General features: G+C 46.3%; 1 protein-coding gene and 1 pseudogene across 32 annotated transcripts in view; both read right to left on the reverse strand.

Moving 5' to 3' along the window:
• Positions 1-15,369, reverse strand: part of POU2F1 (POU class 2 homeobox 1) — a 188,944-nt gene extending 173,575 nt beyond the window's left edge. For 5 of the 32 annotated variants that reach the window (XM_070077419.1, XM_070077418.1, XM_070077407.1 and 2 more), the window contains exon 1: positions 11,850-11,985. Coding sequence is in view for 12 of the 32 variants with exons in the window: in XM_070077413.1 (XP_069933514.1) it covers positions 11,850-11,910 (61 nt within the window). In the remaining 20 variants the exon portion in view is untranslated. Of the gene's footprint in view, positions 10,951-11,048; positions 11,297-11,849; positions 12,531-15,083 lie in introns of those variants that run through there. The other 27 variants (XM_070077414.1, XM_070077412.1, XM_070077415.1 and 24 more) reach the window with 22 other exon arrangements.
• Positions 15,370-21,893: 6,524 nt separating this feature from the next.
• On the reverse strand, positions 21,894-23,173 carry LOC100351263 (zinc finger CCHC-type and RNA-binding motif-containing protein 1-like; annotated as a pseudogene).
• Positions 23,174-23,277: the final 104 nt, after the last annotated feature.

Below are 23,277 nucleotides of genomic sequence, written 5' to 3' on the forward strand. Positions count from 1 at the left end.
ATGTACAAAAATTTTAAATGTATATATTCTATTGAAATTTATGAGAAGCTGTTATTGTGGGCTACCTCCTGCATGGGGCCTTATTGATCATTTGTTTGAAGGTAGAGAATATCATTCATAAATTGTGACTGTGGATCTGTTCACTAAAAAATATAAAGATCATGAAAATAACTTAATTTGAAAATCATCAGCTTGTCAACTAAACCTACTCTTTCTTAACTATGCCAAACTTTAGTTCCTTGATAGTGCTAGGTTTATTTCACTAGTTTCAAGAACTACATCTGTGCTATTCCCTTTGTTCCATTTTCTTTAAAAAAGGCAACTACAGAGGGGGAGGGGGAGAGAGGGGAGGGGGAGGGAGAGACAGATCTTCCAGCAGTTGGTTCACTCCCCAAATGACTGCAATGGCTGGGGCTGGGCCAGGGGCTGAAGCCAGGAGCCAGAAGCTTCTTTCAGGTCTCCCATGTGGGCACAGGGGCCCAAACCATCTTCCAGTGCTTTCCTAGGTGCTTTAGCAGAAAGCTGATAGGCAATTGTCCACCCAGGACTCAAACTACCATCCATATGGGATGCCAGTGTTGAAGGCAGTGGCTTTACCCACTGTACCATGGCATTAGCCCTCCTTCAGCTGCTTTCAATCCCACTTCCCACACCCAGCCTTGGACTGATCCATCCTAATGTCTCAGTGTTAACATCACCTCCTCACAGAGCCTTCCCAAACCCTCCTGTATTCTAAGAATGCTCTTAGAGGTTTGAGCCAGGCTCATACTGCTGGGGACAGAGTAGGCATTCAGCAGCTAATGCTGCATTGATGAAACGAGCACTCCTCTGTCTTTGTTGTGAGCAGAGTCACCTCTGAACTTTCCAGCATGTGAATGCCCCGGCTCACCTGAGTTCCTAATATCGGAGGGCTACGAAAACCTGTATTTTTAGAAGTACTCTAAGAATGCTCTTAATGCCCTCTGAACCTCCCATGGTTTCCTCACTGAACTACGCACAGTGGTAATGTATGACTTTCCTGACAGACTGTGAGCTCTCCGACAGCTTAGTCTGAGAGGGCACAGACAGTGTCTTCTCAATCTCCCGCGCTGAGTGAACAGCAAGGAGTAGAAGCCCAATAAATACGGTATTTATTGAATTAAACAAACGTCGAAGGACAGCCTCAGTCAGTCACAATTCAGTTCATACTCCCATCGAGTACCACCACTCTTGTTAGGTTTACTGCCCTCATTCATATTTTATCTAGTAGGATGCCTCAAGTTTAAACTATATCCCATCTTTCAGTACCAGCCATCCAATAGGATCAAGCTCACTATGCTCTCCACTCTCGACGTGTCCATTAAAAGGTTGTCAAATGAAAGCCAAGATGCTCAAAGCATCTGTTGTATTTACTGATCTTCATACAAAAGATGTTTTTGAAGAATTCCTTAGTTTAAAAAAAAAGAATGCAAACTACTTATCTTGCCCAACCCACGATTTTATCAATGAGAATCCCATAGCTTAGATCAGTTAGGTGATTTGTTCAGGATCAAAAAGCTAGACCAAGTCCCACAATTACAGCGCCTTTCTGATGCATTGAGGACCACTGTTCACATCTTGAAACCCAACAAGTAAGCACTTCACACTACTGAATCACCTGTAGAACCTTTTAAAAATACAGATTTTCAGAACTCAGGTGAGCCGGGGCATTCACATGCTGAAAAGTCCAGAGGTGACTGCTCACAACAAAGACAGAGGAGTGCTCATTTCATCAATGGAGCATTAACTGCTGAATGCCTACTCTGTCCCCAGCAGTATGAGCCTGGCTCAAACCTCTAAGGAGGAGACAAGATTTACTTACACAATCAATTAAAGAAAATAAGACAAGGTATAATGAAGTGCTGAGTTAACTAAATGAACACGAATCAAGTGCTAAATTCAGGGAAAGTAGGACAGGAGCTCAGGCTTGAAAGATGACTATTTGTGGAGACAGAACAATGGGTACATAGGTCCCATAAGATAAGTAGAGGGGCCGGCACTGTGGCACAGCAGGTAAAGCCACCGCCTCCAGTGCCGGCATCCCATATGGGCGCCCGTTCAAGTCTCAGCTGCTCCACTTCCGACGCAGCTCTCTGCTATGGCCTGGGAAAGCAGTGGAAGATGATCCAAGTGATGGGGCCCCTGCACCCGTGTAGGAAGATCTAGAGGAAGCTCCTGGCTTCAGATTGGCTCAGTTGCGGACAATTTGGGGAATGAACCAGCAGATGGAAGACCTCTTTGCCTCTTCTTTTCTCTTTGTCTAACTCCGACTTTCAAAAATAAATAAACCTTTATTAAAAAAAAAAAAAAAACTCAAGTTTTCACATCATGCCCAGCAGGAGGCCTAAGCGTGTCAAGGGCCACTACAGAAAGTAGCAGAAGATGCTTTTCCTCCCCAAAGTCCAATTTCAATCAGAACAGCTCCACTTCTTCCTTTGAAAAATAACACAGAAGACTTCTAAAAGTCAGATATTCCTCTTGTTTTTTACAAATGCAAATTTTGAAAAAAATCTGTGGTGACATAATTTGTCAAGTTACAAAGCTAATTAGTGACCGAGAACCCAGGTTGCGCTTTTCACTACACCATACCGCACTTCATGGCATCCCAAGGGAGGAGGCAGTGGAGGGAAGATTCTCAGAACACCTCAAACACAGGTCCCTGACAAAAACCAAGGGTTCTCAAACTGGAAGTGAGGAGTAGAGAAAAGGGTGCAGGAAAGTGAAGGTTAAAGCATCTCTCCAAACCTCAATTTTTAGTGAGACTTTCCTGAAAACTTAAAAGCCGGTCACAGAAGTGCTGTACCTGCGGTGGGTCCATTAGGGGACTTCCCTGGTAGAACTGTTGAGTCTCTTATTTCAGGAAACAGTGGAGTACAGGATAAGAATGCGCACGTGGGTGCAGGGCTACATAATGCAATGTCTGAAATCAAGGACAAGTCTGTGTTTGCTTTGATGCAGCATCTCCATTCTGTACAGTTTTCCCAGAGCACTAACAGGGTGCACTCCTCTGCTGGCTGCACACACGGAGATGTACAACCACAGTGAGATGCTCCACCGAATCAATCATCCGCTACAGCCGCTCCTTCTCTACAGCAGCACAAGTAATAAAACTGCTGATTTTACTCTGGTGCTCATGTAAGAGAAACTATTAGAGTACTTTGAAAATGCTTCTGCTATCAATTTGCTACTCCCCACAGCATCCCTCTAACACTGGTATTATCACCATCTTATTGTTGAAGGAAATAGCCATAGAAGTCAGTGCCAAAGCCAAAATGAGATGTCTAGAATTTACAATGTTCAGACTCAATGCACAGTCCACACACAGTGACATGAGCATAAATCTCAATCCTAGTATTCATATATTTGTCCCACATTTGATTCACTAAACAATTTTCAATTTCCACAAGGAACGTATAACCTAAGATCTATCCAAACATGCCAAACCACATGGCTATATAACTGAATTCACTGTCTTATTCCCCAAATCACTCCCTCTCCAGGTACTGCTCTTCTATGGACCTAAGCTCAAAACCTGATGCCCCCTCTGCCTTTAGCAGCTAAACACTCTAAACCATAGCATGTCCAGAACAAACAACAAATAAAATCCTCCACTGTCTGGCAAAGGCAACCCAAACTGAGACAATGCAGAGCACAATCTGCCTTTTACCACAGCCCAATACACGGCCTAAGTAACAGCTCCCCTGGAAGTCCTGCTGTTCCCCACACACACTTAATGCTTATTTAAACACATGACCTTGGGAAGTCACTCAATCTGAACTTTATTTTACTCAACTATAAAATGGGTATAATAATACTTGCCTGAAAGGACTGAGGTAATGAAAATGAGAGCACTGCTATAAATTTTAAGGTACTATAAAAATACACACATTATCATTATGTCATGGTTACAGTCATTTTATTTACACCTGCCTTGCTCCAGAAAAGGACACAAGGTAGACCACATAAAACATGAAATGAGTTTAAAGATGAAAGCAATAAAAGAAATACATAACAAGCATAGGGATGTAAAACGGGGATTAAACACTAGGAATGAGGCTAAGAGAAATGCTACTATAGCTGCCCATGTATTCCTATTTGCTTCCTTTTAGGTTAATAATTTGGCTCAAACGCTAAGCTCGACTTGAAAGGTAATCCAAATCAACTAGATAATTCAGTGTCCACAAGACTCAACACAGACGCACCAATCAGAAACCTAACAGTTCCTTCTGAAGACCAGACAAGAAGGGTCCTTACTGCTGCTCCATTTCATTTATATCACTGTTAGACTGAAAGTCTCTTAGGGTCAGGTAATTGTTTTATGATGTTTGTATCTCTGGCAGCAATCTGGCAATTAGTCAACAAACCAAAAACTGCAATTGCAACATATCAGTTTCTATGGATCCAATCTCTCCCTTGCTATTTCAAATCATCTCGTACTCCAATGTTGTTAATCTTGAAACATCACTGTTATCGCCTCAGCCCTTGGTTCAGAAACTCCCAGCAGCTTCCCTGAACAAACGCTTCCTCATTCTGTACCAATACAGCACACACTGAACACAACCTCCTGCAATGGCCTTCCCGTTCCTCTAAATTCTTTGTGCCCAGCAAGGCTTCACTTAGAAGTCTCACCTCTGCAGAAAGCTTCCCCTGGCCAGCAGCAGCAACTGGCAGAGGAAAAGATGGGGCGGGGTGCAAGGAGGGCACTAGAAAGTCCCAAGATTTTGTATTCTCATCTGTTACTCAAGAGCTGCTGTCACTAAACCTTCCTCTCCTTACCAAGAAGTGAAAGCTTTAGGACAGACTGTATCTAAATTACCTCCCAGCTATAACACTCTGGGAGGCCTCGGCTGATTCAAACTTGGACACACCCTGATCTCTTCTCTGATCTTCCTTATCTGTTACATATTTTAATATGTAATTATATACATTGTCTTAAAAATTTCCCTGCTTAAGTAAACATACCAACTCCTCCACAGCCCTCTTGTATCTCCCTGTCATCCCAAAGATGACTGGCACTGGATCCAGGATGTAGCAGACATTTTTTATAACCTAAGAAACATTCAACTAAAGATTGATTATAATATTCTTACTTGCTGCAGCATGAATCAGCAAAAACACAATTCTTAAATTAAGCAGACCATTAAAATAAGTGTAGTGGGGCATGTAAAGCTATATGGCTGCCAATTCATGTCCCTGCTGCTCCACTTCCAATCCAGCTCCCTGCTAATGGCCTCGGGAAAAGAATGCAAGATGGCTCAAGTGCCTGAGCCCCTGCCACCCATACAGCAGACCCAGATGAAGCTCCTGGCTTGGCCTGTCTCAACCCTGGCCATTGTAACCACTTGGGGAGTGAACCAGCAGATGGAAGATCTCTGTCTCTCCCTAATTCTGCCTTTCAAATAAATAAATAAATCTTTAAAACGGTGTACTAAACCAAGAGAATATCTAAGTTTCTAGAAAGCTCACTAGAGGGGGAAAAAAAAAACTACCACAATTATTATATTACTGATTTAATTTCATATACTACTTCTATGATTCCAACATAAAAACCAATAAAGTTATACAGAGAATTGATGTAAATTATGTGATAAATTAAATTGTACTTGCTATTACTTTCAATATTGCAAATACACTAAGCTTAATTTTGTGCTTTTCATCTTGTCTTTTTTTTTTTCTTTTAATCCTCTCTGATTAAAGTTTCCCAAACAGTATTTTAAAAGAGGCCGGTACTGTGGGCTAGAGTGGGTTAAGCCGCTACCTGTGACAGCAGCAACCCAATTCGGCACAGGTTTCTGTCCTAGCTGCTCCATGGCCTGGGAAAGTAGCAGCAAATGGCCCAAGCACTTGGACACCTGCACTGATGTGAGACCCGGGCTTCTCACTGGCCCAGCTCTGGTGGCCATTGCAGCCACCTGGAAAAAGAACCAGCAGATGAAAGATGTCTCTCTCTCTCCCCTTCTTCTCCCTCTCTGTAATAAACCCATTCAAAGCTTGAATATTTGTCTAACTGAGGGGAAATGGGGGGCAGGAGGTGTGGTGTAATGGTTAAACTAGTTTGGGATGGCTGCATCCCATAAAGGAGTGCCTGGGATCAAGTCCTGCCTCAACTTCGGATCCAACATCCTACTAATGTGCCTGGAGAACAGCAAATGATGCCCCAAGTACTCAGGTTCCTGCCACCCACGTGGGAGACTTGATGGAGGTCCAGGCCCCAGCACTGGCCCTGGACCAGCCTCAACTCTGGGGGGGGGGGGGGGGGGGGCATGTGAGAAGTGAACCACTGGATGGAAGATCTCTATCTCTCCCTGTCTCTTCAACTCTGCCTTTCTACTAAACAAATAAATAAAACTTTAAAAAAAAAAAAAAGGAAGAAATTTTGAAATAACAAAGGCGCTGAATCAGTCACTGAGTAGACAAAGATATCCTAGCAATGCTTAATAAATCAACATCCTATAGCAAAAACAGAGCCTTAGAAACCACATATACAAAGAGCTTCTTCAAATCAGAGGCTCTGAAACTCGCAGAGACAATTCTCATATTCCAAATTCTAAATATACTCTAAATGGAGCAGTAAGTCAGGCAATGGCTCTAACTCATGCTATTTTTGTTGCCACTGCTATTACTGCTGAGAGTTTATAAGAGCTCGCTCCAGTTTAAAACATAATTAGAAATAACAGCACAATTTACTTAAAAATCTATGATGTTATTCAACTATCTTTACTCATGAAACAGCAATAGTATACAAAATATTCAGCAAAAGATGCATAAGGAAGCTGCTATTCTCCAGGAACCTTAAGTATTCCCTCTGTATTTCAGCCACATAAACATAAGAAAAATTTTGGTCCAAATCTTTCCTAGAAAAACAGGGAAGAATTCATTGAAAACAAATACGGAAACTCCAATACAGCAGATGTGTTGCTTAATCAAATCTACAACTTTCACTCTAACACCTAATACTAGATTTCCTTGAAGACATAGTAAGTATGTTTGCTCAGGCATTTATGATTTGGGGAGCCACCAGAAACAAGGACATAGGTAACCAAAACGGGCATGTTTTGTCTGGGACTAGTTTTGTTCTATAAACAATAACTAAGTGACTACTTCTAAATGTAATCACTTCCATTAAGGAAAAACACATTCCTGCTTAAAATCAGGTTTCATAGCAAATCTTTATCAGTCACCCAAACCATAATAACTGAACCACTACTGGTTCAAAAAAACCAGCTGATGATAGCCTCACACCATTATTTTTAGTGGTGTTTGAAAGAAGTCTAATGTGCAAAGATTGGGACTGTAGGTTTTCAATACTAAAAATAAAAATAATTCACAATAAGGCAATCACCATCACATATCAGTCTTCCAAGCACAAAGGACACTGAGATTCACAAGAGTGAGTGACCAATTCAAAAGCACAACCAAATTCAAGAAGAAGCAATACAGACTCAAGAAACACTTCAAATTTCATTTTTAATGGAAAACATTTGTGAAAGGTAACATTGAAATTTTTAATTCCTTCAGTTTAGAACCACCTCCCTAAGATATTCAAAGCACTATTCAACATCTTTGGTAGCTTGCTAAAGGCAATTTAACATCTGAGCCCTAAACTTATTCCAAAATCCACTGGCCAGATGTATGACAGATTAACAATTACTTCAACATAGGCAGCAATGAAACATTTTATTTCTTCTTCTTTATACTACCTACTGATGCAGAGAATAGTTAATCTAAAATACGGCAGAACACAACCTCAGTAACAGCCACTGTTTGTTTTTTTCCTTAACTACTAGGATTCTGACAATGACAAAATGAAAGGAATTAGAAAGTAATTTGGGGGGAGAGGTTAAAAATTACTTTTATAGTAATGGCTTGGAAGCAGAACAGTCCTTTACAAATTAAAAACATTTGGTCAGCTGTCACAAGAATTTTCAAGACCTTAATTCGAAAGTATCATTTTAAGAATAGGTCCAGTGAGTGAATAAAAGAGTGACAATGGATTTTTTAGAAACATGAAAAAAGCTGCCTGACAGATAGGAAAGAGAGACAGACAGATTACAAGCTAACAGCAGCTCAAGGGTAGCCTCTACTACTCTATCAGGCATGGCTCCTAAATTAAGGTTAGGAGTAAGCACAGCACAATTCTGTCAACTTCCCCAGACATTTTAATCACCAAATTAAGATAAACTAGCGAAAAATATGATGACAAGAAATTCCTAACAAGAAAATACAGTTGCATCAAAAAATTTAAGTGAAATCACTACCTTGCGATGGAACAATTTTAAAAATCACTAATCAAAACAACAAAATTGCTTGTCCTGACCAATTTAAGACAAACACCAAAAGAATTCCGAATCTTTATTTTGAAAACTGTTCTCAAAGCACATGCGATACTCCAACTTATTTAAAGAAGTATAATTCAACCTAAAATATATAGCCCTTGTGCTCTTCAATTCTGTGTTATTCATTGAACTAGGCCCGAAGGCAAATGCTCATGCCATTAGCCTGGGCTGTGTTCAGTCTTAGTACGGGGCCTCACCAGGAACTTACCTAAAATACTCACGTATATGGATTGTTTCTACACTTACTCAAAACTCAAAGTCAAGATTTAAGAATTTGGGGGAATGAGTTTTACAACAGCCTGGAAAGCCAAGCAAAACAGAGAGCCAGTTCCTACTCATCCTTTTCTGTGTAACAAAAACCTGCACAGTGAAATCCTGCTATTTAAAATTTTACTTGTAAAATGCAACGCACGCTTTATCATATTGGATAAAATATCTACAGCCTCAGTAGTGGTTAAATTGCAGCTATAAAGGAAATTGTCCCAAGATAAATGGTTTCCCTATGAGAAGGCTTCACTGCTACACTTCACCTCAGGACAATAAATCAAATTAACTGCACCTTGTCCTCTGTTCAATGACATCATCAGTTTGACCACATCTTGGGAATCGGGTGCAAAAACATGTGCTCCTTAAGGCATGCAATCATATTACTGCTGTTTGTCCATCCAGCCTCCTGCCGCAGGTCTCTGAGCCAGTCATTCACCTAACATTCTCATGAAAGCTAGAAAGTTATTGTTTTTTGGGGTTTTTTGCTGATGCATTCAGGGCCTGCCTACTTGGGGAGTAAGGGGGTGTGGTAAGAGAAAAATGGTAAGAATTGGTTACTTGAAATTAGCATGCTTTTTGCTCCATCAAATCCAGAAGTTTTGTTACAAATTAAACTGAACACTAAAGCCCCAAAAACAGTTATGCAGCTAGCCATGAAGTGCCTTAACATAATCTCATAGGTTTTACATATTAATGCCACACATTACTCTCCTAAAGAGTACTTCCCTCAACTGGCAGTGACAACCAATGTGAAGCAACACCATCATCAACACTGATGTTCATGGACACATACACACACAGCCCAACCACCGAAATAAAAATGTTAAAGAAAACTTTACCAGGGTAATGACTAAAATTCAAAGTGATTATTTCCTCTGCACAGTAAACGTTAATCTGCTTCTTACAAGCAACCATCCTAAGTCTAGATAAAACATCAAATCAATCCAGACAAGTTAAAGCAAAGGGAGGAGAGCGCTGGGAGGCGGGTTAAGTTCCAAGATTAGGGCAGACACAATGCTCTGTGTTTATTTTTCTATTTTCACTCATTTAACCATGACACAAGCACTCAAAGAAAATATAACGCCATTTCTGTTTTCAGGAGTGCTATAATTAAAATAAGCAAATCCATGACAGCGATAGCACAAAATTATGTCAGTCCCATTTTTAAATTAGAATGCAGAGCTTGGAAAGAGAACACCACACTGCGAAATTATGAAAATGGTGTTAATTGGAATTTCTAAAATACTTAGTTATCCCATAAGAGGGGGAGGGGAGACTACTAGTTTTACAGACACTGCAGGCCATTACAAAGCTGAAAAGTGTTTATACCTGGGGGTGGGGAGCAAAAAGGGGGGGAGGAACTACCTCCAAAACAAAGTTACCAATTTGTATTCAATGAGAAATAGGGCAGATTCCCCCCTAGGCCCAATGTGACTGCAAGCTGTTAAGAAAGTCTTTTTTGCAGAGAACACAAACCAGTACAGAGTCGGTGCTTAGCTGGGAGCTGTGTGCTTGCTGTTGCTGCCCCAGGAGAGCCTGCTCTGCCCCTGCAGGAGGGGTGCGTGGGGGGCAGTAGGTGGGGGAGTCACTGCGGTTATTAGTAAATAAATCAAGCGGCAGGGAACTTGAGGCCTAGACTACTGCCAGAGGAGCCAAGGCCTAGCTCCCTCCTTCTCTTCCCGGCACAGCCAGGGTTTGATCTCACAGCCCTGTGGATTGCCAAGGGGAAAAAAAAAATCATATCGAACCACAAAAGCACATGGGGCGAATGTAAAATATAAACACGGCGTTGGGCTGTGAGTGGCTGTTATTAAAGGTCTGAATTACTAAACATGAGAGGCGGGGAAAGCCAGGCGGCCATTTCAATAATATAAACCTCCCCGAATTAGACATTATTCAAATGAGAAGAGGTTCGGCGAAGAAGCCGAGTGGAGAGCACCCAGCACCCCGCAAGCAAGCGGCGGCACAGAGCCAGGGAGGGGGAGCCCCGCGGGCGAGGGGGAACCGAGCACCCCGTGGGCTGGTCAGGCCGGCCGCCCGGGGCAGGAGGGCAGCCCCGGACACGGAGGGCGCGGGAGGCCTCGGCGCGCTCCGGGGCCTCGCGGGCCCCCGGCCCCCGGTCAAACGCGGCAGGAGGCGGCGAGAGCGGGGGGCACGGAGCCGGAACCACGCCAGGGACCTCAGACCCAACTCGCCGCGGCCGGCGGGGCGCAGGGGGGCCGGTCCGGGACCCACGGGAACTGCTGGCCGATGGAGGCGACACTTGAGTGGCCGCGGAGGACATGCCCTCCGAGGTGAACTTCCCCTCGCCCGAGGAGGGCCCCTTCCAACCCAGGCGCCCCGCAAAGGGGGCGAAGCGGACCCCGCGCGCGGGCTCCCGCCCCCGCCGCCCCGAGGGCCCTCGCAGCAGCGCTCACCCCTACCCACCTAGACGCAGGCCCGGCTCAGGTCGGGCCGCCACACCGGGAAGGAGCGGGGCGCGGCCGAGGCGCCGGGGCCGTGACCCCGGGCTCAGCCCCACTCGGACCCCGAGCGGCGGCGGCGGCGGCGGCGGCGGCCGAGCGCGGGCGGAGCGCTCTCCTCAGGAGCAAGCCCGCCGCCCTCGGGGCCACCCCCGCGGCGGCAGGCCCCCCGGCCCGGGCCCGCTCCCCAGGGCAGACGCGTGCGACTGTCCGGCCGCCGGGGTCCGCTCCGGCCCGCCGCCTCCCCGGCATTGTGCTCGCCGCCACCTCCATCCCCCTCCACGCCCCCCCACCCGCGCCCGCCGCCTGCCCGCGCCCCGCCGCGCCCCGCCGGCCCGGCAGCTATGAATATGTAAAATGTCTTTATTGTCCTCTCCCTCTGCCCCGGCCCCGCCGCCCCGCCGCCCCGCCGCGGACCCGCTCGGGTCCGGGCTCGGCGGCAGGGAGGCGGCGGCGGCCGGCGGCGGAGGAGGGCCGGTGCCGGCGGGCGGGCCGGCGAGCCGGCGGCGGGGTGGGCCGGGGGCAGGAGGAGGGCGGTGGATCGCAGCCCCCTTTGCCCCTGGTCTTCCCCCGCCGCCTGGCCGCTCCGAGGCTCTTTCCCCCTCCGCTCGGCGCCCGGCGGGGGCTCCGTGCTCCCCGGCCCCCCATCTCCCCGCCGTTAATTATAATAATCCTGAGTACTAATAAATTATGCTAAGTCGCGGGGGGGGCAGCGGGAGCCGGGGTTGAGTATGAATATGAATATGTAAAATGCTGTAATGATTACCTGCTGCTGCTGCCGCCGCGGCTGAACTCTCATCTTGACTCGCTGCTCCTCCGTCCGCCATTTTGAATATTTTAACCAAAATCGCCCGGTCGATAAACCCTCCCTCGCTCCCGCTCCCCTCCCCCTCCCGCCCCGCTTGCCTCCTCCCTCCTCTCCGCCCCCTCCCGTGCCCGGCTCTCTCCGGGCGCGCGCCAGGGGGCGCGCGAGGCCGGCGCTGCTCACGCCGGCCCCCTTGGAAGAGCTCCACCCCCTCGTGCGCTCTGCGCACGCGCTTCCGGGTCGCCCCGGTCCTTGGGTGGCTGAAGCGCCCTCAACCTGCCAGTCACCCCTTCCCTACATTTTTACAGCCCCCCCCATGCCGCCTCTGGGTTCTGCGCGTGCGCAGCGTTCTCCAGGCGCCCCGAAGGGAGCCGCGCATGCGCTCCCTTGTCCTCGCACCCTTCAGAAGCGTAACCCATCAAGCGCAGGGTGATGAGCGCCAGTATTTGCTCTCCGCCCTCTCGCCTGGCTCCCGCCTGGCTCCCCACCCAACTTTGCGCCGCCTTTCCCGCAGTGGCCGCGGGCACTGCAGAAGAGGGACCGAGGAAGCGGCGGCCGTGGGCGTGGAGACACGTGGAGGGTCCGGGAGCCGGCCAGCGCCTGCACCCCTCCGCGCGTCACTTTGCTCAGGCTTTTTCCGCGTGGTTGAAACCCTGACAACAATGGAGGGGCCGCTCCCCTGCTAGGTAATTTCCGGCCCTGTGGGCAGGTAGAGGCGGAAACGGCCGCCGCGGGGGAGCCGGGCCGTGAGGCACCTGCTGAGCCACGCGCGGGCGTCCCGCTCTAAATTTGAATCAGAACGATTCCCCGCCCCCAACTCTGCCTGTGCTGGAGCCCCGGCCGCAGCCGCCGCGAGGGGGAGTGTCCGGCGGTGGCTGTAATTGGCCCCGAATCCCTTCTGCTCTACTTGTTCCCAACGCCCGGCAGGCCGGCCCCGGGTGCGCGGCTCGCCACCCTGGCCTGCGAGCGCCACCGGCAGACCGGCTTCCCCTGGGCTCCTGGAACCTCTCTTAAAACCTAGCGGCAGAGTGATGGCTTGGGAAATAAAAGTGTCGAAACCGGCAGCACCGTCATCGTGAATTTCACTCGGAGTAAACGTGACAGGGGTGAAAGCTGTCCCGTTGTCACAACGTGCTGAGAGTTAACAGTAATAAAAATTCCCCGGGCGAAGACCTGGGTCGAAGTATCTTACGGTTTTTAATAAATATTAAGATTTTTCTAAAGTTTTCTGGAATATAAAAAATGTATTTCGTGGTAAGCAAAGAAAGGTTTAAAAAAAACAGCCTTAGTCAGTCCGGAAGAGATAAATGACCAAAGTTTCTGTTGGGGAGAATTGCAGATTCTATGAAAAACTGCTGTCTGAGCAAGAATCAGTTATTTTAACCACTGAAGTTTTCGTAATGAGTTCTAGAATCTTAGGTTCCCTATGCTGTGCAAATGCAGTTACAGCTATTGTCAGTGACAGCCGGTGATTTGGGGTGGGACTGATCCATTCGTGCTAATTAAGCTTTACAGTATGCGCATGACTGTTCCAGCCAAATAATTGGACCACCCTATAATCTTGTTATTTCAAGCCACACCAACCAACAGTTGATGAAATGCAAAATTTAACCATGTAACAGTCCAGACATATGGCCCAAGTTACATTCACCAGTATTTACCGTAGGGAAAGGCTCAGAATCATCAACCTTACTCAAAATAAAGTTAAGTTTCGAGTCCTGGCTCTGAGGGCAACTAGCCTGAAATCATCTCTACTAAGAAAAAGAACTCACTGCTTAACTTAATTTTGCCTCTTGGTTCAAAAGTAAATATCCTTCAGTGTGGGAAGATAACATATTTGCAGATGTCCTAGCTTGTAATCTTATTATAGAAGTGTACACATACAGCCGGCACTGTGGCTTAGCTTGCAAGCCTCCACCTACAGTTCCAGCATCCCATATGGGCTCCAGTTCAAGTCCCGGCTGCCCCACTTCCAATCCAACTCTTTGCTATGACCTGGGAAAGTAGTGGAAGATGGTCCTTGGGCCACTGTACCCGCATGGGAGACCCAGTGGCCTGGGAAAGCAGTGGAAGATGGCCCAAGCCCTTGGGCCACTCCACCCACCCTGGGAGACCTAGAAGAAGCTCCTGGCTCCTGGTTTCAGATCGGTGCAGCTCTGGCCGTTAAGGCCAAGTGGGGAGTGAACCAGTGGATGGAAGAGCTCTCTCTCTCTCTCTCTCTCTCTGCCTCTCCTTCTCTCTTGACTTTCAAATAAATAATAAATCTTAAAAAAAAAGTGTACACAGGGATGAAAATGATACACATGAAAACATGTACACAAATAGCAACTCTATTAATTGCCCCAAATGAAAAACAATTCAAATGTCCCTCAACAGGTAGTGTCTTAACAAACAGGTACATTCATACCATAGGATAGTCAGCGATAAAAGAATGAATTATTGACATAGCTTCAGTAGATCTCAAAAACTTTATTCTTGGTCTGGGTTGTGACACAGCGGCATCCCAGAAGCTCCCCTTCCAATCCAGCTCCCTGCCAATGTGCCTTGGGAAAGCAGAGAAAGACAGCCCAGGTACTTGGGCCCCTACCACCCATGTGGGAGACCTGGGTGGAGTTCCACCTTCTGCCTTCTGCCTGGCCCAGCCACAGTCATGGTGGCCATTTAGAGAGTGAACCAGTAGATACAAGCTTTCTCTCTGTATCTGCTCTCCACTCTCCCCTATCCCCTCTCCCCCTCCCCTCTCTCTTCTCTCCTCTCTCCTCTCTCTGTAACTCTGCCTTTTAAACAAGTAAGATAAACCTTAAAAAACAATTAGGCTAAGTGAAAAAAAAGCCAGCCTCAAAAGGTTACATTCTCTCTGGCCCCATCTCTTTGATACTGATAAAATAACAAAACCAGAGAGATGGAACACAGATGAATGCTTGTCAGGGGTAGTAGTGGGGGATGGTGTGACCACACAGGGCAGGTGGGCTGGGGAATGAAGTTATTCTGTATCCTGATTGTGGTAGTGGTAATACAGATTTACATAAGGAGTCTTCAGAAAGTTCCTAGAGAAATACCACTGAAAGATAATAATGTGGGCTAGGTGTTTGGTAGTTAAGACCCCTGCATGCCCCCGTTGGAGTACCAGGGCTTGACTCCCAGTTCTGGCTCTGGACTCCAGTTTCTCGCTAACACAGATGCTGGGATATTTACCTTTGTACGTGTAGCAGTATACACCACGCACACAGAGCACAGCACACAAGTGGTACAGAGGCTGGAGGGTTCATCTGGCCAGAAGATGTTGTTGTTACTGTATGCTTCCTAGTGACAGTCTTAGTATACCCATGAGAATGAGTCCAGGTGTCTTGCTAAAGTGCCACGTGCCAAGCTTCGTTGCAGCTCTATGTGGCCAGGTGACTAAATTTTGACTATTGAGTTTTGAGGAGCTACTCAGTGCGATTTTCGGGAGATCTCTTAAAAGAAGCAGGTTGTTCTTCCCTTCTCTTCTTCCTGCTGTGTAGAATGCAGATGTGAAGCCGGGAGTTCTGAAGTTCCTGCAGCATTATTGGTTCACAAAGTGCCCTTGTTCTCGAGATACTGCGTGAAGAGCAAGAGACAAATCTTTTCCCCATAGGCCGAAGGGAAGCTTTGCAGTGGGATTGCCACAGCCTTCCCGGTATAGAAGTTAGCTCTTGGTGCTGCCACATACATTTGTTAAAAACTGAGGAATCCAGACCCTGGAAAATACATCTTTTTTTTTTTTTTTTTTGACAGGCAGAGTGGATAGTGAGAGAGAGAGACAGAGAGAAAGGTCTTCCTTTTGCCCTTGGTTCACCCTCCAATGGCCGCCGCGGCCAGCGCACCGCGCCTATCCAATGGCAGGAGCCAGGTGCTTCTCTTGGTCTCCCATGGGGTGCAGGGCCCAAGCACTTGGGCCATCCTCCACTGCACTCCCAGGCCACAGCAGAGAGCTGGCCTGGAAGAGGAGCAACCGGGACAGAATCCAGCGCCCCGACTGGGACTAGAACCCGGTATGCCGGCACCGCAAGGCGGAGGATTAGCCTATTGAGCTGCAGCGCCGGCTAAAATCATCTTTAAAAAAAATTTCCCAATTTCATCTGTTTGCAAAGATCAGCATTATGATATAGCAGATTAATTAATTTATTTAGTGGCCTAGGCATGTGTATTTACTAATTCTGAGGCAGAGGTTTCAAACCATGCTCCGTGAGGCCCTCAAGGCCAACCTTGAAGTACCATGAAAAACAAACCCTCCATTTCTCCTTGGCCAAATGGCTCTGCTTTGCCTATAGCAGCATTCAAGATGAGATTCTAGGGGCAGGTGGTGGAATGATTAAGATGCCACTTGGGACACCAGCATCCCATATTGGAATGCCTGGCTCTACTTCTGATTCCAACTTCCTGCTAATGCATGCACCCAGGAGGCAGCAGATGACGCCTCAAATACTTGGGTCCCTGCCACTCACTGGGGGACCCAGACTGGATGCTGGGCTCCCAGCTTTAGCCTGGCCCAGCTCTGGCTGCTGGGTATTTGGGGGAGTGAACCAGTAAAAGGGAGGTCTCTGTCTTTCTGCCTTTCAATAAATAAATAAAATGAATGGCTGGCACCGCAGCTCACTAGGCTAGGCTAATCCTCCACCTGCAGCACCGGCACACCGGGTTCTAGTCCCGGTCAGGGCACCGGATTCTGTCCCGGTTGCTCCTCTTCCAGGCCAGCTCTCTGCTGTGGCCAGGGAGTACAGTGGAGGATGGCCCAAGTGCTTGGGCCCTGCACCCCATGGGAGACCAGGAGAAGCACCTGGCTCCTGCCTTCAGATCAGCGCGGTGTACCGGCCACGGCAGCCATTAGAGGGTGAACCAATGGCAAAGGAAGACTTCTCTCTCTCTCTCTCTCTCTCTCTCACTGTCCACTCTGCCTGTCAAAAAAAAAAAAAAATGAAGTTGACAGTTCAATGTTTAAAAAATTGTTGTTCAAGAGATGAGATTGTGTTTGAAAACATGGTATAAGTTTTTTTTTTTTTTTAAGATTTTTTAATTTATTTGAAAGGCAGAGTTACAGAAAGGCAGAGAGAGGCACAGAGGTCTTCCATTCGCTGATTCATTCCCCAAATGGCTGCAACAGCCAGAGCTGGGTCAATCCAAAGTCAGGAGCCAGGAGCTTCCTCCAGGTCTCCCACGTGGGTGCAGGGACCCAAGCATTTGGGTCATCTGCTGCTGCTCTCCCAGGCCATTAGCAAGGAGCTGGATCAGAAGTGGAGCAACCAGGACTCAAATTGGCACCCATATGGAATGCTGGCACTGCAGGTAGAGGCTTAACTTTCTATACAACAGCACTGGCCCCAGTAAATAAATCTAAAAAAAAAAACAAAAACAAAACTTTATACACATGTGCACATACAATGGCACTTCAGAAAGTTCAGGGGAAATTAAATTAAAAGATAAGTTTAGTTTGGTGCAAAAATTTTTGAAATTCATGCATTTTTTTATAATATACATTTTCCGTGAACTTTGCTGAAGATCTTTTGTATGTGTGTGTTACTGTCTTAGAAGATTCAACCACGGTAATTCATTTCTTAAAGTTGCATATAATATGGATATGTCATTGAAGAAAAGCAAGATTGGTTTCAGTACCTTTAAAAAGTTTTCAAGGGGACCGGCACCGCAGCTCACTAGGCTAATTCTCCACCTAGCGGCGCCGGCACACGGGGTTCTAGTCCCGGTCGGGGCGCTGGATTCTTTCCCGCTGTGGCCCTGGAAGGCAGTGGAGGATGGCCCAAGTGCTTGGGCACTGCACCCCATGGGAGACCAAGAGAAGCACCTAGTTCCTGGCTTCGGATCAGCGCGGTGCGCCGGCCGTGGTGTGCCGGCCGCAGCGCACCAGCCGTGGCAGCCATTGGAGGGTGAACCAAGGGCAAAAGGAAGACCTTTCTCTCTGTCTCCTTCTCTCACTATCCACTCTGCCTGTCAAAAAAAAAAAAAAAAAAAAAGTTTTCAAGGGGCCGGCCCTGTGGCACAGCAGGTTAAAGCCCTGGCCTGAAGTGCCAGCATCCCATATGGGCGCCGGTTCTAGTCCTGGCTACTCCACTCCGATCCAGCTCTCTGCTATGGCCTGAGAAAGCAGTAGAAGATGACCCAAGTCCTTGGGCCCCTGCACCTATGTGGGAGGCCTGGAAGAAGCTCCTAGCTCCTGGCTCCTGGTTCCTGGCTCCTGGCTTCGGGTCAGCTCAGCTCCAGCCATTGAGGCCATCTGGGGAGTGAACTGGCATATGGAAGACCTCTCTCTCTCTCTCTCTCTCTCCCTCTTTCTCTCTTTCTTTCTCTGTAACTCTGCCTTTCAAACAAATATAATAAATCTTTTTTTTTAAAGTTTTCAAAGTAAAATGACCATTACCATTGGAGAGGAAGCATCAGGATATGGATCTCCTGTTGGTCCATGTTCCCAGAAATTTCTTCCAAGGGAAGATTTTGATCCTGCCCCATATATTTCCAAGACCCTTCTTCTTGAGCAGCTGGACAATGAATGTATCCTGATCACATGTCTTAACATTCATTAAAGGATCTCAAACCTGCTGATTGTAGCTGAATACTGCAATTTATGTTTCTACCCTTGATGTATGATGTAGACTATTTCTACTCAGAGAACATATATGGAAATCTTTCTAGTTCAACACTTGTGAAAAAGTGCGAAGGCACTGGTGGAGAACCTTCTGATGGATACATAGCCTCTTACCCCTCTAGTTCACAGTCAGCAAATATGAGACACTGCTCTTCCAAGCCCTGGGGCCAACCACTTTCATCCATACCCTTCTTTTGCAAAGCCTAGACTGTAGCCCAAACATGACTCTTCCTTACTGGGGCTTCAGGCAGCCATTGGTAACTCATCAGCATTGGCATGCAAAATGAAATCCACCTGCTATTTCACCTCTACATACTCTTTTTTTTTTTATTAATTTTATTTATTTATTTATTTACAGGCAGAGTGGACAGTGAGAGAGAGAAACAGAGAGAAAGGTCTTCCTTTTCCATTGGTTCACCCCCCAATGGCCGCTGCGGTCGGCGCACCGTGCTGATCCGAAGCCAGGAGCCAGGTGCCCAAGGACTTGGGCCATCCTCTACTGCACTCCCGGGCCACAGCAGAGAGCTGGACTGGAAGAGGGGCAACCGGGACAGAATCTGGTGCCCCGACTGGCTCTAGAACCCAGTGTGCTGGCACCGCAGGTGGAGGATTAGCCTAGTGAGTCGCGGCGCTGGCCCCCTCTAGATACTCTTAAAGGTCAAACTGTCAGAAACCCACGCTCTTGAATACATCATTTTGTCCCCTTGTAAGATTCTTTCCTAGAATTGTGCTTTGGGCTTATGTCATCAGCCTATATTAAAATGCTAAGAAGAAAAACTCTTAGAAATGTACTGGAGTTAGCTGTAGGAATGTTGTTGGAGTGGCTGTCTCCTTTCTGAGGATCCTTTCTTACCAGCAAAGGTGAAGTCATTCACCAAAATCCGCACAATAAGGCCAAAAACTGAACCAAAGATTGCCTGATTCCATATCCTCTTGGCCTCCAGATCGCTCCCCAAGTTTGGACTGCCCCCTAAAGTTGCCTTCCTCCTGCACGTCAGTCCTTTACTTTGTCTCGCTCGGTGCATCGAGGCTCCTGCTTCGCCCCCTGCATTTACCGATTCCATTTCTGCCCTTCCTATTTTTCCAGCCTGCTCCTATCCTTTCTCATAAGTGTTTTCTAGATAAACTCTCCCTGCATTTACTCATCAGCCCACTATCATCTGACATCTGCTCCAATCATTGTCCTGAAATTACTTTATTGGAAGTCACTGATGACCTCCTAACTGCCAAATCTGATGACATCTTCGCTCCTCATCTTGTCCCATCTCTGGGCAATTTGACAATTGTTGATCGCTCCTTCCTTTTTAAAACTGTCTCTGCCTCTGGCCCCAAGGACAAATCGCCCTCTGGTTTCTCCTCTTATCTCTCTAGTCTCATCTTGATTTTCCTCACTGGATCTTCCTCTTCCCATCTAACAGATTCTCTCCCACGATCTGCCCTTGTCTGTCTCTCACGTTGCAAGCCTGTTTGATGTCATCATCCATCTCCACAATTTCAACCGTTCTCCCTTGAAGACGAACCCCAAATCTACACCTGCAGTGCTGATCTCCCCCATGATTGTCAGCCTGTGTAACATTTGTCGCTTTGACTGGAATATCAACTATGTGCTTATTTTCTTTGCTATTTTTTTTATCTTTTTATTCTCAATTTGAAAATGCAGGACCTAGTTATAGTCTGTGATTAACACTGCTTAAAAAGAAATTTTCTTGCATACTTCCCCTTACATTTTAGTGGTCATCCAATGTCATACAAGAGGCCTTTATTTATCATAAACATTAATCAAGCACTTGCCATATATTTGGCATTGCTCCAGGCCAAGCATTTCCTTTGGATTTTTGGAACACCCTAGGATCAGTACTCGCTTAATCCAACTTTTTTATCTTCAAAGCATACATCTATAATTCTCTCTCTTTTTTTTTCTCTTTTAAGCTAACCAAACATGGTTGTGGGACTACATTTGTAATTCTATATTTTATCTGCTCTAATATGCACATTTTCTCACATTTTGATATCTTTTATATCAAGATGTATCTGTTTTCTAAGGGGTTTGATAATAAAGTTTAAGCAATTTTTAATGGTTCATTTTACAATCAATGACATTTTAAATTATTTGCAATATGATCTTTTATACTGAAAATTCAAGTTTAAATATTTCATTCTAAAATGCTTTATCAACCAAGAAATATTTAGCAAGTCTGAGTGGAGTGGGTTTTCTAAAGAAGAAAAAAAGATATTTTTAAAGGATTTTTTTCAATTTTTTCTCTAGTTAAAACTAAAGGACTTCCATTGGCACAGTGGTTTCACAGGTCCTAACATTTCCCCTGCTTTAAATACACAGTGACGATAGATAAAATACAGAAAGAGAAATCTGCCTCCAAAGTAAGAATCATTTCCATAGCCCCAGAAAAGCACACAAATGCAGGTAGTGAGTGGGTCCACCACGACGACCTGTTGGGTAGAACCCAGCAGCAGGCGGTGGTGCCTGGGATGTCAGCATCGCCAAGAGAAAGTACCAGAATCAGACTCTGAGCTTGAAGCATCCTGCCCCCTCCCACATACACACACTCCTACTCACACATTTTTGGTAAGTGGTGGCTTTTTCTTAATAATTCCAATTATTTTCATAGATGCATCTTCTATAAAGCCAAACTACAGCATTTTATGGTTCAGAAAAGTCTCATGTTGACCCCATTCATCAACCACCTCCCTCCTCTTTAGGAAAACATTTTCATTCATTTGTTAAACATTATACCAACATTTCTTTTTTTAAAGATTTTATTTTTGGGGGCCAGTGCCATGGCCCACTTGGTTAATCCTCTGCCTGCGGCGCCAGCATCCCATATGAGCGCCAGGTTCTAGTCCCTGTTGCTCCTCTTCCAGGCCAGCTCTCTGCTGTGGCCCGGGAGTGCAGTGGAGTATGGCCTAAGTGCTTGGGCCCTGCACCCCATGGGAGACCAGGAGAAAGCACCTGGCTCCTGCTTTGGATCGGCGCATCGCCAGCCATAGCGACCATTTGGAGAGTGAACCAACAGAAGGAAGACCTTTCTCTCTGTCTCTCTCTCTCACTGTCTAAAATTCTACCTGTCAAATGAAAAAAAAAAAAAGGATTTTATTTTTTATTTATTTGAAAGGCAGAGTTACAGAAAGAGAGAGAGAGAAAGAAAGACACAGAGAAAGAGAGAGGGGGAGGGAGAGACAGAGAGATCTTTCATCCTCTGGTTCGCTCCCCAGATGGCCACCATGGCCATGGCTATGCCAGGCATAAGCCAGGAGCTAGGAGCTTCATCTGGTCTCCTGAGTGAGTGCAGGGGCCCAAGCATTTGGGCCATCTTTTTTTTTTTTTTTATAATACTTTCTTATTTTTTATTAACACTAGCTCTTTTCAGATTAGTACTAGCAAGTTCTGATTTTTAGTATAGGTTGTGTATCTCTTATTTGAAATACTTGGGACCAGAGGTATTTTGTTTTCTGGGTTTTTCTGAATTTTCTAGTAGCTGCACAAGCATAATGAGATACCACAGGGATGGGAAGGGACCAAGCCTGAATATGAACTTCACTTAGGTTTTGTCAAGCTTTATGTACACAGCCTGAAGGCAGCAGGACACAGGATGTGTAACACTGTCACGCTGTCCTGCTTGAGACACTGTGTTGGCAATGACAAGGCTTCAGACTGTGCAGTGTGCAGGAGTTCAGATTAGGGATGCTCAAACTGTGCTCTGCTAAGGCAAGAGAGAAACATAATACTTTCTATTTATTTTTAAATTTCCTATGAACTACTTTCTAGTAAAAAACTGTTTGGTATTAACTGTTTTTATCTCAAATTCTAGAAGTAACCACGGCCCTCAGCTGAACTGTACGCTCCCGGGCTTTTCTATCTTAGGGACATTTACACAGTAAGTGCCATTTCAGTCACTGAGCTCTTCCTCATCACTGAGATAGGTGCTTTTCTTTATCCTCGGCCGTCTTGAGTCATCGGATGTGGAGGGACCCCCCTGGACCAGGTCTCCATTTTCTTTGTTCTTCTTCAATTTTGGCTTGCTGGAAGGCTATGGCCTGGCTGAGGCTGTCCAGGGCAGGGTCTTCACCTTCATCTTTACTTTCTTCTACTTCCTCAATTTCTTCTTCGGTTCAGGAACTTTCTTTTTTTTCTTCTTTTCCTTCTTCTTTGGAGGTTCCCGTTCTCCAAGCATATTTTTAGGACAGGCATAACTTAAGTGTCCACTTTCCCCACATTCGTAACACTTGGATTTATTAAAGTAATTCCATCTTTGGATGAATTCAGCTGCTCTTCCATTGTCGATAGCAATGCTTGCTTTTATCACTCTACCGAATAACTGTTGTTTATCGCCCTGGTGCAGTTTTGCGCAGTCTTTATCCAAAAACAAAATGAATGTAACCCCTTTACTCTCCCTGGTATCTTTATCTTTCATTATAGTAACCCACCATTACTAGAGTTTTGATTGATGATGACTGTTCAAAAATCTGAAGACCCCAAAATTTACTTTACAACTTTGCCATACTTGGAAAATATCCTGTATAGGTCGTTGTTCGTCAGGGAGAAGGGCAGGTTGGAGACATACACTGTGCTTTTACTGGGGGCCAATCCACCACTCATTTCTTCAGATGGGGTGGCGGTGCGCGAGCCCCGGCCTGGCCCGCTCACCCCCGACTCCTGCTGTAGCTTTGCCGAGACCCGTGCGTCAAGGGTGCCGGGCAGGAGCAGGCACTGAGAAACAGATCCGAGAGGGCGCAAGCCTCAGCGTTGGCGCGCCT

Source organism: Oryctolagus cuniculus, chromosome 7 (assembly GCF_964237555.1).
Source record: "Oryctolagus cuniculus chromosome 7, mOryCun1.1, whole genome shotgun sequence".
NCBI lineage: Eukaryota > Metazoa > Chordata > Mammalia > Lagomorpha > Leporidae > Oryctolagus > Oryctolagus cuniculus.